The sequence below is a fragment of the Astatotilapia calliptera genome, chromosome 10 (assembly GCF_964374335.1).
Source record: "Astatotilapia calliptera chromosome 10, fAstCal68.1, whole genome shotgun sequence".
Taxonomy (NCBI): domain Eukaryota; kingdom Metazoa; phylum Chordata; class Actinopteri; order Cichliformes; family Cichlidae; genus Astatotilapia; species Astatotilapia calliptera.
In genome coordinates, this window is record NC_137431.1 from 2751715 (window position 1) to 2766062 (window position 14348).

A 14348-nucleotide genomic window follows, 5' to 3' on the forward strand; every position below is an offset into this window, starting at 1 on the left:
CCGGACTGACATTAACCCCTGATATTTCCACTGCTCTCTGTTAGAGTCCCCTTTTCCTTCTCTATTACCAGGCAATTCCCACAGAGCGAGAGGTCAGACCAACCGTGGAGAGATACTTAGATACTCTGACAACAACAGAAAGAAAGAAAAGAAAAGAAACATAAACTGCAGCAGCGATTAGTTCCGTTTTATCTTTGGCATCGTTTCGGACACAAAAGTGCTTAACGGGCCGGATGAAGGTGGGCCAGAACAAGCAGCTCATTCACGTCCAGTTTACTCACACGCTCACTCTTCTGCTCCGCCACATCTTTATGCAAACGGATGAAACAACTGAATAATAACTGATAACCACGGGCTCACAATTGCCGCGACACACTGAGGCAACATGAAATTTTTTAGCATGTGTCTAAGTGAGATACTTCCATAGGGTTAGCGAAAGGTCAGCCGAATAGTTGCACGGCTTAACGATAACAATAGTTGTTCACGGGGTCAGTTGGCTGCTAGCTCCAGCCTTTGCACACTAAAGCAGGTCAGAGTAAAGGCCTATCTAATCTTTAGACGTGTGGTGCACATACTCTTACGTCAGTATTTCATAACTATGTGTTTTAGGAGAATTTCTCAACTTCACATAAACATTGAAGTCACTTTTACAAAACTGTTAAACATGACCTTTTTTTAAATGCATTCAAATACTCGGGTTGCATCCTCTGCAGGAATGTCTCGTCCTCTGTGGAAGCTTCACTCGGCAGGTGAGGCTTCACATTTCTGCAGCGTTGAACTCGGTGACAGATGGCGGTGGGTGGGCTCGCAACCTATTCTCTCTAAATGCCAGGCTGAGGAATGCCATTGACTGAAGGGTCCTCGGGGCTGTTGTGTGCAGATAGAGCAGACCCCCGCTCACCTGAGCATAGCGCATCTTCCCTGCCCCCAACCAAAAGTTTGCAGTACCACCGCCGGTCACCGACTTTAGACTGTTCCTGCAGAACAGCAACCTCTGATCAAATGTTTGTATGTGTGAGACTTCTTAGGAGTTTGTTGTTCAGTCACTACCCTGAGTCACACTGTCAACATGCGTCATCTTTGGTTCTCTGCTGAAACACTAAAGAGGTTTGTGTCTTCAGGGCTCTTGGCTTTCGATCCAGAGTCACATTTCTCCTCATTACCTGAAATAGAAGTGGCTAATCAACTCTTCTTAACCTGCCAAGAATGAAGCTAAATTAAGAGGACAGCTCTGAAAGGAGGACAGCGTCATAAAAGAACCACTAAAATCTAAATGACTGCTGATAACATTCCCTTCAGCCTCACTTTTCCAGAGTATGCAGGGCTGTTTTGGCAGTTTCTCTGTGTATCCACAGGCTAGGGTCAAGTAGTGTTACAGCTTGAGTGAGCGCGCTGCTCGGCGCTGCAACATATCATGTGAGCGCCCAGCGTGGACTCGACGTCGTCCACGGCTATTTCTGTCAGTGTAAAATCATGAGAACCGCTTTATCCAACACAAGGCTGGTCAGAGGGTAATGTCCCTGCACAGCACTGAGTCTGTTCCCTCTAACAGGGCGGCAGGCTGCCTATATGTTCAAACTGAATTAGATTAGTCTTTTTTTAAAGACGCCATGTTTGCGCGTTGGAGGTCTGGGCCTCAGACAGATGAGTGTTTGACTGCTGAAGCTGTGGTAGGAGTGACAAAAATCCTTTTGCAATGGCCTTTGTGAGGAGGTGGAATGTCCAAACAAACAGTTTCCCAGGGTTTGGGTAATTCAGAGAGGGATCCCAATAGGCTGTTGAACTCTGCAACTCATTACTGACTGAGCTGAGCTGATTTACAATCACTGCACAATATGATTTGTGGTTAACTGGCATTTTATGACCTTTTGGAGTTGAAGTGAGCTACACCTAAATTTGCTCAGCGTAAAACTAATTACTCTATCTAATGAGTCTTGAAAAAACAAATACAGTATCCAAGTAAAGATGATAGTGAAGATCATTTAATTATTTTATAAATACTTCTTTCTTTATTTCAGTATACAAAATAACAGTATGTACATCCACACAAAAGTGGTTTACAAAAATCCATGAGTTCAGCTCATATGCTCTGAAAAATAGAATATATTTGGAATTGCCTGCATGTCAGACAAAAATGAGATAATGCACCATTTCAGAAAGTCCTCTCAATCCACAGGGATGCATCCATGTCACGATCCACACGGGATACATGCCGTGAGTCCAAACCATCAACTGCAGATATGTTCCGTGAATGAAAAATGCTCAAGTTCCCTTTATGTTGCTTTTCTTCCTCTATAGTCCATTGCTGAAGAGGAAAAAAGTTGGAAAAGTACCTAAAAAAAGGATGGATCCACGGGAACCCTTCGATTTCTGTGGATTAAAGCCAAACGTAAGCCTTTGTCTAGTCGGGAGAGAAGGCGACGTTCTCTCCTCCAGCATCGAATCCAATATTGTTTCTTTTTATTAGAGATAGAATGAAATAGACTTGGACCCAGTAGCCCTGTTTGGGGGATTTATAATCATTAATAAGAGAAAGAAATTACCCAGGAGGACGGCGCTCTTCGCATGAACTGACTGGCACTGTCTCCACACTCCAGGTTTGTGAAGCGCAAAAGCTCAGAAGCCCAGTTGGTAGTTCGGGGATTTTGGTGGGAAACAAAAATGACACTGACACAAGAAGGGACCGCTTCTCACTGAGAGACGCGTGCTAAAGCTTAAGACAGAAGTAAGCCTTCTCTGTATTTTTAGTGCTTTGGTTAATCGGAAGCCTCGGCCGGCTGGCTGCTGGTCGGGCCGGCAGGTTGGTGAACTCATTTGCAGACGTATCTCTCCACGTTGCGCTCGCACATCTTGCAGGTTACGTAGCAGCACCAGTGATACTTGCAGTGGCAACGCTCCACCAGCTTCTCTGTGTACGCGTTGTAGCCACGGCCGCAGCACATCAGGTCACAGCTGTCACTGCCTGACGAGGTTTTGTTGCACTGCCTGACAGACATGAAAAACATGCAGTTAGACTGTGACTTTAATTTTCCGTTGCAATAGCTGATTTCTGTAGCCGAGGCGAGGACAAAGGAGGCGCATTTTGGAGCGAGCAATCAGCCGTGAAAGCTAAAATATTTCCAGTTCCTGCCCGAGACAATTAAGCTAACAGCTCCATTCTAAAACGTTTTGCACAATCTCGCAGCCTGTCGAGAGTCAACAATAGTCCTTTAAAATGGTTTGACCGAACTCTGCGCTTTAACCTTTGCGCTCTCCTTCTCCCAAACATTTTTTTCTTCCATTTTTTCTTTTTGTTTCCTTGTCTTTGGCCGGTGGATGCTCTGGAGCCTCTCGTTTAGAAGCCCGGGGCATCTTTTAGAATGAGCAGAGAATAGCCCCGCCATAAATCACACCGAGTACACAGGCCTGCCCTCCCTCTCTTTATCTGGCCCTCTTCACATTATTGCTTTGTTTTATGATGGCAAAGTGTTAATGACCAGCAGGGTGAGAGAGCTACCGAGCTAATGGCTGCTGCGCTGCGAGTGAAAGAAGGGGAGGAAGAGGGACAAGAGTCATTGAGAATGCAAGACAGGTTTATGACATCGGTGGGAGCTGCCACCCCGGACAGTTATGTTTTGTCAGAAGTATCTTCTGTGGTTTCACATCTGCTGGTTTAAAGTCATTTGAGACAAAAGCCCAGCCTCTTTCAGGGGACGTGACTCTTTTGCACCGGTGATCACGCTTTATCCATTATTTTACAGAGTGCGGCTCACATTAACTTTGCCTGTCCCAGATTGTCTCAGAGAAAAACTGGCAAACCGTTGCTGCTGCTTTAGTCCAAAGACATGCATGTCAGGTGACTCGAAATTGGCCCTAGATGTAAGTAAAGTCTATAAAATAAAGAATGCAAGTAAATGTGGCTTGTAGTGCAAATCATGTTGAGGGTCACAAAGACTAGAAAAGTGCCTTTAAATGCTCTTTCATTATATATACCTGACCACAGAGCAGCCATGAGGACTCAAGCACAAAAACGCTTAAAGTCAAGCAGCTAAAACGATAAAGAACAAAACAGCTCCTCGACTATGAAGCCGGGAAGCAGGAAAAATCTGCCTACATACTAACAGAAATGATTAATAGGCACACAGGAATGCTTAACAGTTAGCATCAGATCAACACTTAAATTAATAACAACAGCAAAACAGCTGTCTGGTGACTTTGCAGGAGCGCTAATGCTGCAGACTGTGAGGCTGCTGCAGTTATCAGCCTGCCAAAAGGATGCAGCAAGCACAGTGAGTGTCCTTGACATGAAGCATGTCCATGTTTATCTGTACAGTGACATCAGGCTGAAGGACGCATGATTTGCTAGTCACATGCTATATGTGCACACATGTCTGGTGGTCTTATTTATATATTTATATCCTCCATAGCTCATACAGCCAGGATTGTATTCTGGTATAATGGAAGTATTCCAGTCCACAAAACTACATGTGTTCCTGTAAACCAGTGCGCATCTCGTCTCACATACCATAAAAGAGAGGCATGGCACTCCTGAAACCCTGAAATCTGCTGGGGAATTGTGCAACAACAAACATTTTAAAACCTTAAAACAAAAAAAGTCTTTTTGAGAGGCTTTTATAAGCATTCAATGGTCATTGTTCTTTTATCAGTTTAGCTTAAACGACACTTCTGAAAGGACTTGAAGTGAATCTGTGTAAGATCAGGTCTTTACAGCAGGAACTTTATCCTCCTGTACTGTAATTCACAAAGAAATAATGGACCTGAACGGTCTCCAGCAACATACACTAGAGAAATTAAATAAACTTATGTGTGTCTTATTATTCTGGCATCTCTTAGCCCAACCTCTCCCTTTAACTTCTAACAAAGGAGCACCCTCCCTGTCAAATACTGAAGGTGAGCAGTCAAAGTAAATCTTTATCTGTGTGGCGCAATGAAAGATTTCCCTGTTTGTGTGGCCCTCTCAAATCAATATCAGCTATAGTGCCCTCGGCCCTAAGAATAACCACATTCGTATTCATTTCAGATAGCGGGACAAGGACTCCAGTCACAGTGGGCCTTTCAGTGGCACATGCTCAGACACACCACAGACGAGGCTCTCTCAGGGGCAGGCACTTGTTATCAGCCAGCCTGTAAATCAAACACTGCCACCAAGCAGGACAGCACTTGAGTCAACATCCTGGATGAGCGGACATTCAGAGCTGATCATTTCCTCTTTGTCAGCTACATAGCTGTGGTGTTCATTTGACTCATGCTCAGAGAGCTATAATAATCCCCCCCCCCCCCCCCCCCCCCCACACACACACACACACATACGCACAAACTGGTGCATCGTGGCTGTCTTACCTGCCCTGCGTTCCAACAGAGCCCTGTTTTTCATTCCTGGAGCAGAAGTCCGGAGAGCTCTGCAGGTAGACGAGCTCATTGTCCCTCACCGGCCTGATGTCAATGTCTTTGGGCACCAGCTGCTTACGTGTCCCCATGGGCCGGTGAACCACTTTGGTGGCAGACAGGTACTTGGTCTTAAGGTCCATGGCGATATCCCTAAGGTCTTGCAGTCCTTTCCAGCAGGTCCTTATAGAGCAGGATCCAGACACACCGTGGCACTTACACTTCATCACTACTGACTCTCTCAGTACCTAGACATGAAGATGGAGGGAGTTAAACCATGACATACGGGACAGGCAAATATGGAAACGAGTCTGCATTTTTTTCACTCTTCTACTCTGTACCTGTCTGCCAACTTCACTGTTGTGTAGGTGCATCAGTTTGTTGGCGTGAGAGCTTGAGCGCTTCATCTTCATGGGAGCATCAGAGAATTTGGAGCCCATAATCAAACCGTAGTGCAGGTTGTCACCACAGCCGCCCCAGCGATAGCCGGGCTCTGGAATCTCAGCCGGGACGGGACCACACGAGCAAAGCCGCAGATCTCCAGTGGTGCACGCCCGCGCTATGGTGTGGCTGATGGTAGCCGCAGACAGGGCGTAGACGAACGCAGCCTCCCTTGTTCCTGATGGAAACAGAAACAGCAAAGGTGAAAAGGCAAAATATGCCACGTAAAATAGCAGCGCTGACATTCAAAGCAGTTCAAAAGACAACTTTTGCTCTCAAATCAAGTGTTTGGAAATCAGTAACCCTTGTTAGTATGAAACCAGTGATTACACTCCCTATCATCGTCACCAGGCTAAAGACTAGTGCGATGTCATCGGACAGCTTCTTCTTCTCCAAGAGTTTACAAACAAGAAAAATGAAAGTAATAAAACTTAGTGATACTATAATCAAAGAAGTAACCACGAGGTTTTAGGCCTGTGCTTCAGGCTTTCCTTTTAGTAAAGCTAATAGGACATACTGGGTCAGGTGACCCTGACCCTTTATTTTGTTATTCTGCTATAAAGCTCAGGCTGCTGGGGGGATTCCCACGAGTTTATAAGCCTTTACTGCTTGTTAACTTTTCTCTCTGTGTTTTGCCGTTTTCTTCTTGTCCTATTTTTGCCATCTCTTGTAAATAACTCCGAGATAGCTGCTCCTTCCTCACCATATCCCAACAAACTAAATGTGGAGCGCAGAGTATACTTATTTAGAGCAATGTATCACCAAATCTAAGGGTGAGTCTGAAATTTCGATATATCTTCGTGATAATGTGAGCTTCACATGTACTGTGTCGTGCTATCCTCCTGTGAAATTCAAAATAACTGAAAAAAGTAATAAATAAAACCAGAGAATCGCCTTCCACCCACTTCCCCTCATCTCAGTAGTTTTTGTTGTAGCTGGATTTAATTTTCTCTGTGGTAGTGGCCATCGCATTTATGCAGAAATCTGCATACATTCTGACTTTGTGGTGACTTGTGATTTTCTTTTGCACATAGCCAATGAAAATGTGGAGTCTTCTCTCATTATGTGGGACCTCACAAGAAAAAGTACCTTAAAGTCTATTTACACAGACATATAACGCTCAAATTTTCCGTATAATCGTTGCAAGATTATATAATGTAAAATGATTCTTTTAAACAAGACAAAAGAAAAAGACTCATCAGGTTTCTTCTGCATGGCCACCTTCTCTACAGTCTGTGTTCAAGCTCTCTATCTCTCTCTGTCTCAAACATCAGTGGTCATGCTCTAACACAGAGTGAGCGCTGATGTAATTGGTGGTGATGTGCGCACATGGGAAGCACACATGCTATAGGATGGGGGGCAATTGCAAATAAGGGGAAGAAATCACGTATGAGCGTGGGCTGTTAGATCAAAGACAGAGATGAGCCATTTCCTGTTCATTTGGCAAATGGCAGCCATGGCTACCCCTCTCGCCCCATCCAATCCCATCCACACCTGTTGCTGGTTCAAAAATACTTTTAGCAAAATAAAACTGTCACACTGTAAGCAATAGTGCAGCATGAATTTCTTTTTAGGAGATTTCAGAAATAGCGACATAATTTATATATCGCTGAACGTACAGCTCTGCAGGAACACATGCTGGCAGGAAAAGAAAGTCTTTAAACTAAAAATTGTTTACAAAAGGCCAAAATCTGTGTCAGGGGTTATTTTTAGACAGGAACCACATATGCAGCAGACATGTGTATACCTCCCCCGAGCCCGGACGCTTCCTTCTGTTAAAAAGGGAGTTTTTCCTTCCCACTGTCGCCAAGTGCTTGTTCATACGGCACGGCCTGATTGTTGGGGTTTCTCTGTATTATCGTGGGGTCTTTACCTTATAACATAGAGCAGCTTGAGGCAACTGTTGTTGTGATTTGGCTCTCTGTATCAAACTATATAGAATCGTGGGCATAAAACACGAGGAGCATGTTTTTAAAGGCAACAGCCCCTTCTGCCCCGTTCTTCTGTTCGGTTTATAAAGCGTACCTCGGTCGAGGTCTGGTCGGTACTTCGGGGCATCGATGGGTATGTCAATGGAGGAGCAGTTCCAGCGCATGTCGGCGAAAGTCTTCTGACACGTCTTCTTGACTTCTCGAGCAGCTTGGATGATGGTCTGCATGAGTTCCAGGTTGCTGCGACACAGCTGAGCTTGGGAGGACACCATGCCGGGCAGTTGCTTACAGTGCTGGGTCTGGTTGATGTGTAATGATGCGGGAGTATGAGACAGCGCTCTGCGTGGAGTGGAAAGAAGCAGAAACAAAAGCTTTTGTGTCAGCATACATTATTTAGTACTTATTCTTTTCATTGCCATGGTGACGGCAACAAAGGCTTGTTTTATGACTTGTTAAATTATCGCGTTTGTGGAAATGCAGGCACGCCGTGAGTTTTATTTGGAATGGTGTGTAAGCAATTTGAATTCCATGCGCAGGCACAATTCAAGCCCACAGTGAGACACGTTGGCTGTTAACAAACAATTGGAAAACTGCAGCAGATAACGCTCCGGGCAGGGAAACGTTTTTGGCATGCGTTGCAGCAGAAAACCATCTTATCACGGTGAGAATTCCAGAGGAAAGTCAGCTGCAGATTCATAAAATACACGTGACACGTTCTTGGTCTTTGGTTAAAGTGCACGAGAGGCCTCGAGGATATGCCAAAAAATCTAGAAGCCAGATAGAAAATTGTAGATCCCCTTATCGTCTGAGTGTTTCTGCAGGAAGCATTGCCCTCTGTGGCCTCGGTTTGACATAAATCACTATCAAAGGGAGCACATATTTGATTTGAACAATTTACTGGGAATGAATGTGACAGAGGAAGCACAGGTGGAGCAGGTTAGATCTGTGGGATCTGTCCCTTTGCACACTGCTGATTGGTTTGTGAGAACCGAGCAGGGCAGCCTGCACCATGGCCTGTTTTGCATTAGGAGGCCGAGGAGCCGCCGCTCTGTGCCCCATGAAAAGCTGTGACTCCACTGGGCTCGCAGTAACCTGGTGTTGTGCCGGTGTTGTGCCAAAAAGTGATCGTCTGCCAAAAACTGATTTCCGGTATTTGCCAAAAACTGATTGCTCGTATTTAAACTGCTATAAGTAACTTGTTGGACTATAATATGTGAAACATATGTCAAATGCATCCCTCATGGATGATATAAAGTTATCTTGAGCCACAAACAACATTCGTGTAACAAGGTAGAAGCTGCTATCAGTTTTTGGCAGCGACTTTTATATAACCTTTATTTATGCAGTTAAAAAAATCTCATTAACATTAAAAATGTCTTTTGTAAGAGTAAGTTGGCCAAGAGGAAATATTACAATAGTTCAGTAAAAATATTGTAAGTGGGGATAAAGGACCGGATTGGTTATAATGTAAGTACAATAACACAGAGTTATAAAGATACTTGAAACACAGATAATGTTTTAATTCTATATATAAGCCCCCTTTGTAAACCCTGTTCACCAAGTCTATTTACCAATATAAAGATATTACACAGAAAAAAATGACACAGAAACATTGGAAATCAGTTTTTGGCACCCACAGGTGTTTACAGCCGCATCCGTTTGGCATTGCACCTCCGTCCTTATGAAGACTGTAAGACTTCTCACTGGGACTTGGTGCGTGCCATCCCACCGCTCGTTGGCACATCTGCTCAAGCGCTCCCACTATGAGCATTGCAACTTTTCATTCTGATAGGAAGTCACAGATATTTTTGCTACAGCTAAATGCAGACTTTTCCCAGAAGGTCAGAGAAACAAGACAAACACCAAAAAAAGACGGAAAATGTTAACACACAAAGCGACATGAAAACGGTGAAGAAAACCTTCCAGGGTTCGTAAGATTGACGAACATAGATAAAACCTGGATGTCTGTGGACTTGTTCGTTGGGAAGTTATTGTTTGCATGTACCAGAAAGTAGTTGCAATGGTCCTTTCTTTCAGCTTGCACTGCGTCCTTCTGCAGCGAGCTGTTTTTTATGATTTGAGGAAAAAACTGGACAACACGCAGAAAGCAGTGACATCACTGTCTGCGCCACCATGAGGCCTCGCCAGCCCGATTTTATTTCCTGCTCTCTGCCTTTGAATACTGTGGATGGTAAATTAAAACTGAAATATTCATGCAGTCTTTTCTTCTTTTTTCTTACTTAGGCCACATTACAATCAATAACACAAAATAGTTGCTGGCATGGTTTCATACGCTGGAGCACTCATCACCACACATGGACAGAGCTCCCCACCACCGCCACCACCACCAGCAGAAACAGTGCAGGAATGCTGGGGCCCATTTCAAAGCTGCCATGAGCCCTCCCCTCTATGAAACATGCAGCAAAGAGCAGTGTGGTGTATCTTCATGATGTCATCTGTTTTGACGCTCCTTGAAAGCAAAGCGTTGTGTAAAAATGGCAAAACGACAGAATACTTACAGCCATTTGATGCCAGAGCAGACCTGAGACAGCATCAGAGCCGCGATCACACCAAGAGGCAGGACATGAGAGCTGCCCCTCATGGTTGGACAGTAGCTCCGGCTTACGCAGGACACAAAACACAAAAGACTCGATGAACTTCTCGGCTCAGACTCAAAGGTCAGCGCTCACGGCACGATGCCCCTTCTTCTAAACCCTGTGATAAATCACAAAGAAAACATCAGTGACTTAGAGCTGCCGTGATGCGCCAAGCTGAAGCATTTCCAGACTTTTTGTGAAGAGGGAGATGAAAACACTGCGTGTTTGAGTTTTGAAGCAATGATCATAAAAAGGGATGAGATGAGTTTTCTGACAGCAGTCTCACACACGCACAATACCAAAGACAGACAAAATGGAAATGAGTAAGCCTGCGCTTCTTAAGAAAACAGTTTGGCATCAATGTAAGCACTCAAGGACAGGACAGAGAAAATCCATTCAGCTTAAATATGCAGATACACACACTAGAAACTAAAGAAGTCAAAATTATTTCTTGCCTACTTTTGGTTATTTTGGAAAAACCTGGAAAAGACAGTTAATCATTGATACTAACCACAAAGCGCAGGATCATTCCTGATGTGATGTTTAGGGAGATATTTTTTTTTTGGTTCGAGGCAGAAGGAGAACCTTTAATTAAACGCTCTGGAGAAAGTAATATTTTTAATTTTTATATTTAAGATTTTTTAGTTTTTTTGCTCTCTTCGGCTGTAAAAATTGCGGAAAAATCTCAACAATTTAGACTGGCATTAGGAGAACACCAGCGAGGATCAAGGCAGAGATGGGGGGCCAGCGGACAGGGAGCGCGTCACAGGCGTTTATCTGCCCGCTGATTTGAAAGCTCTTTGAAGGCAGCTTAAAGTGAGCGCGTTATCGCTGCAGGTAATAAACGGCTGATAAACGGCGCTCTGTGAAGGCACAGTTCCGCTCCTCGCCGCTCACTGGCCCCTTCAAAATTACACATATTAATTAGCGGTGTGACTAATAACCTTTCAAACGCCTACTTTATGCTCTAAGATTTTTTTTTTAAATCGAATAAAAAAAGTTTCCAGAACAGCGTCGGCCCTTGTTTGCAGTTTGGCGTCAAATGCGTAATTCCCTCTGTCCAGATTTACTTCTGCGGGCCCTGCTGGTTAAAGCGGTCTAAGGGGCAGCTCGTGTTTCTCTCTACGGCTGATAACCTTTTTTTTTTAACTCTCTCTCTCTCTCTCTCTCTCTCTCTCTCTCTCTCACACACACACACACACACACACACACACACACACACACACACACACACACACACACACACACACACGAGCCCCTCATCACGCCGAGATAGGCTAAGCGAGCCAGGGCGCATCGTGGATTATTTAGTCCTTCTTTTCCCCCTCGAACGACTGTGGCCTCTGAAGCTTGGCTACTAACACTCAATGCAAAACAATCATATTTTAATGTAATTAAATCTAATGTCATCTTATCATCAGTCTGTAACGCTGTTAGTCAAATCTCACGACGCACGCTGATGTCGACGTTTTTATATTTTAAACACCAAATTTAAATTTTAATCTGTGCCAGCAAACCAAAGTAACAGGGTTCAATAGTCTTCATATATTTTTAGTAAAAATTCCTCCTGCCGTTTTTTCCCAGCAAAAACTCCCTTCCTCTATTTCTATCCTAAACTTTTACGCACTGAGTTCTCAGACAGCCCGTGGGGCTTTTTCTGCAGCCAAACTGGGGCTCACCTTTGCCGTCGATCTCGGCTTTCCCGTTCAATAAATCAACAGAAGCGGAGAAAAGTCCAGTCCCAGTCTCAGTATCCTTTCAACAGAGCTGTCCGTGGCGCAGTCAGCCAGACGCTTTAGTAAAATCCAGCACGGGGTGGCAGAATAGCTCCGGGCAGGTACGCATGGTGTGTACCACAGCCGTGTCGGTCAGTGAGTGCGAGCGGGACAGAGCAAGGTTGGGCTAGAGGAGAATGAGTGAGTGAGCCTGAATGAGGGCAGACTCAGCTCTAAAGTACCCCTGCCCCACTTTGATCTCACTGCTGATGTCAGACCTGCATTAGCATAAGAAAGCAGTCCAGAGCCGAGCATGCAGGGCTACTGGGAAATGTTGCTGGACTGAAAGTGCTCCGGAACAGGGAGCTGGACTGACTTACAGCGTGTCACTGATGATGAATGGTCCACGCGCTGATCTTATTTTAAAAGCATTTACAGTGTCTCAGGCTTGTCATGCTCCCGACATCCCGGTATTCCTGAAGCTTTTTAAACACAGCCTGTGGCTGCTCATCAAGACCCGCGGAAATATTCTCACCTCAAATATTAGACTTCATATGAACAGATTGTTTGTGGATTCTTATTCTCATGCCACAATCCTGCTCTGTTCTCATGTTTTAAAGTAATAACGTATTTTATTATGACTTATTTATTATATTAAATGTGGTTAAAAATAGAAAGAAATTCAAAAACTGTGTCAAACTGGTGTGTGGACACTTTTATTTTCTATACTTGTCTCATGCTTTGCATCAAAGTCAAGTCACCAACTATACAACAGGGGCATGGCAGGAGAATATCTCTGTTTGGTCCTTCTCTCTTTTTTGTGTTTGTAGTAAATCTTGGAAATAATGGAATAAAGGAAATGTCCTAGCGGTGGACACGCCCTGACGTGAAATATAAATCTTCACTAAAACTTTTAAATTGGAACCAGTGCGAAAGGTAAACGATGCTCTGAATTCACAGTGACAGCTTTTATTTATTAAGAGTGGATCCCATAAAAATGTTACAATATATATACTATAATACAGTGTGACATGATATTGTGGTACTCACACACACACATATGCACACAGACAGAAATGCGCTCCAGCTTATATTATTTGAGAAAAAAAAATCAAATAAAAGCCTCCTAAAGTTACAGCAAGCTTTCCCTCACTGGCTGATTTCCTTAAATCTTAACCACACTGAAAGTGATACGTCGCCGAGCCAGCTGTGGGAAAGTAATGTATAGTTTCCCTGAGACTCTCCTGCACCTCCAACGCCCAGACAAGAAGCCAGTACTGAGCTGTTGTCCAGACCTTGACCTTGCAACTGGTGCAGCTAAGCACGGCTGGCCTGGTGCACTGCAGGGAGCAGCAGGCCAGGTGCTGTCATGCTGTCCTCTGGAGCATTTACAGACCACAACGAGCCCTCTGCCTCTGCTCTCTGTAAAAATTTGTTTGCCAAACAGATCAAGGCATACGATAGCGTTGCATGTATGTATCTTTTTCACGGGACAAAGGTATGCGATCCTCGGTTCCAAGAGAGATTCGATGTGTTTTACATGGCAGTCAACTGTGAATGGGCACGGCGTCGGGGTGTGTGTGGGAGTCGTGGAGCTTCCAGCAGGACCGGGCCCGTCTACAGAGACATTTTACACACAGGCTCTCCATTCCTGAGTTTAAGATCAACACGCCGGCCCTTGATCTCCACATCTTGTCTTCCAAGCAACTCTTCTGACTACAGAAGAGAGCCACTGGAGTTCATGATAGCGAAATAACTCATGTCATATACCAGCAGAGGAATGACAGATAATCTACATCTCAGATGAAAACCAGCTTTACGCAGATAGGGTTACACTTACACGCTCTTTTTTTTAACTGTCACTGTAATCAGCTTTAGACATGCTGGGATCACTGGTGAGCACCAGTGTCTATGGAAATACCTTCTATAATTACAGTTCCCAAAACCGGCATTTGTATGGCACTGTTGTTTAACCCAGTGGTTTGAGCCTGAGCTTGGGAGTTTATTTTCAAATGAGCCAAGCAGCAAATGAGATAAATCCCCTCAGATTACAGTGAAATACTTCAAAAAACCAAAACATGTAAAATGTGCATAAATAGAAAGGGTCATTTATCAGCCCCGGAGAAATATTGTATGTGCAAATTGCACATCGCAGTTTTTGTTTTGCAAAACTTTCACCACAGTGTAAATGTTTGAGTTTTTTCTTTCTTGTTTTTGCTCTGTCGCGGAGTGGCCCGACTCCGGCTCAATAAAGTATTAATGTCTGATGAAGAATGAGT

The 14348-nt window shown here is 44.3% G+C and overlaps 1 protein-coding gene across 2 annotated transcripts; it reads right to left on the bottom strand.

The window, feature by feature from the left end:
- Positions 1–1960: 1960 nt before the first annotated feature.
- wnt11 (wingless-type MMTV integration site family, member 11) lies at positions 1961–12281 on the bottom strand. 2 transcript variants are annotated; one of them, XM_026183045.2, is made up of 6 exons: positions 12034–12281; positions 10277–10472; positions 7852–8096; positions 5727–6004; positions 5341–5633; positions 1961–2985 (listed from the first exon to the last, which is right to left on the bottom strand). In XM_026183045.2, exons 2-6 carry the CDS (start codon positions 10357–10359, stop codon positions 2811–2813), a joined length of 1074 nt encoding a protein of 357 aa, XP_026038830.1. In that variant the 5' UTR covers positions 10360–10472; positions 12034–12281; the 3' UTR covers positions 1961–2810. The 2 variants fall into 2 exon arrangements, with proteins under 2 accessions (XP_026038830.1, XP_026038831.1); XM_026183046.2 differs by lacking the exon at positions 12034–12281 and adding an exon at positions 10866–11006.
- Positions 12282–14348: the final 2067 nt, after the last annotated feature.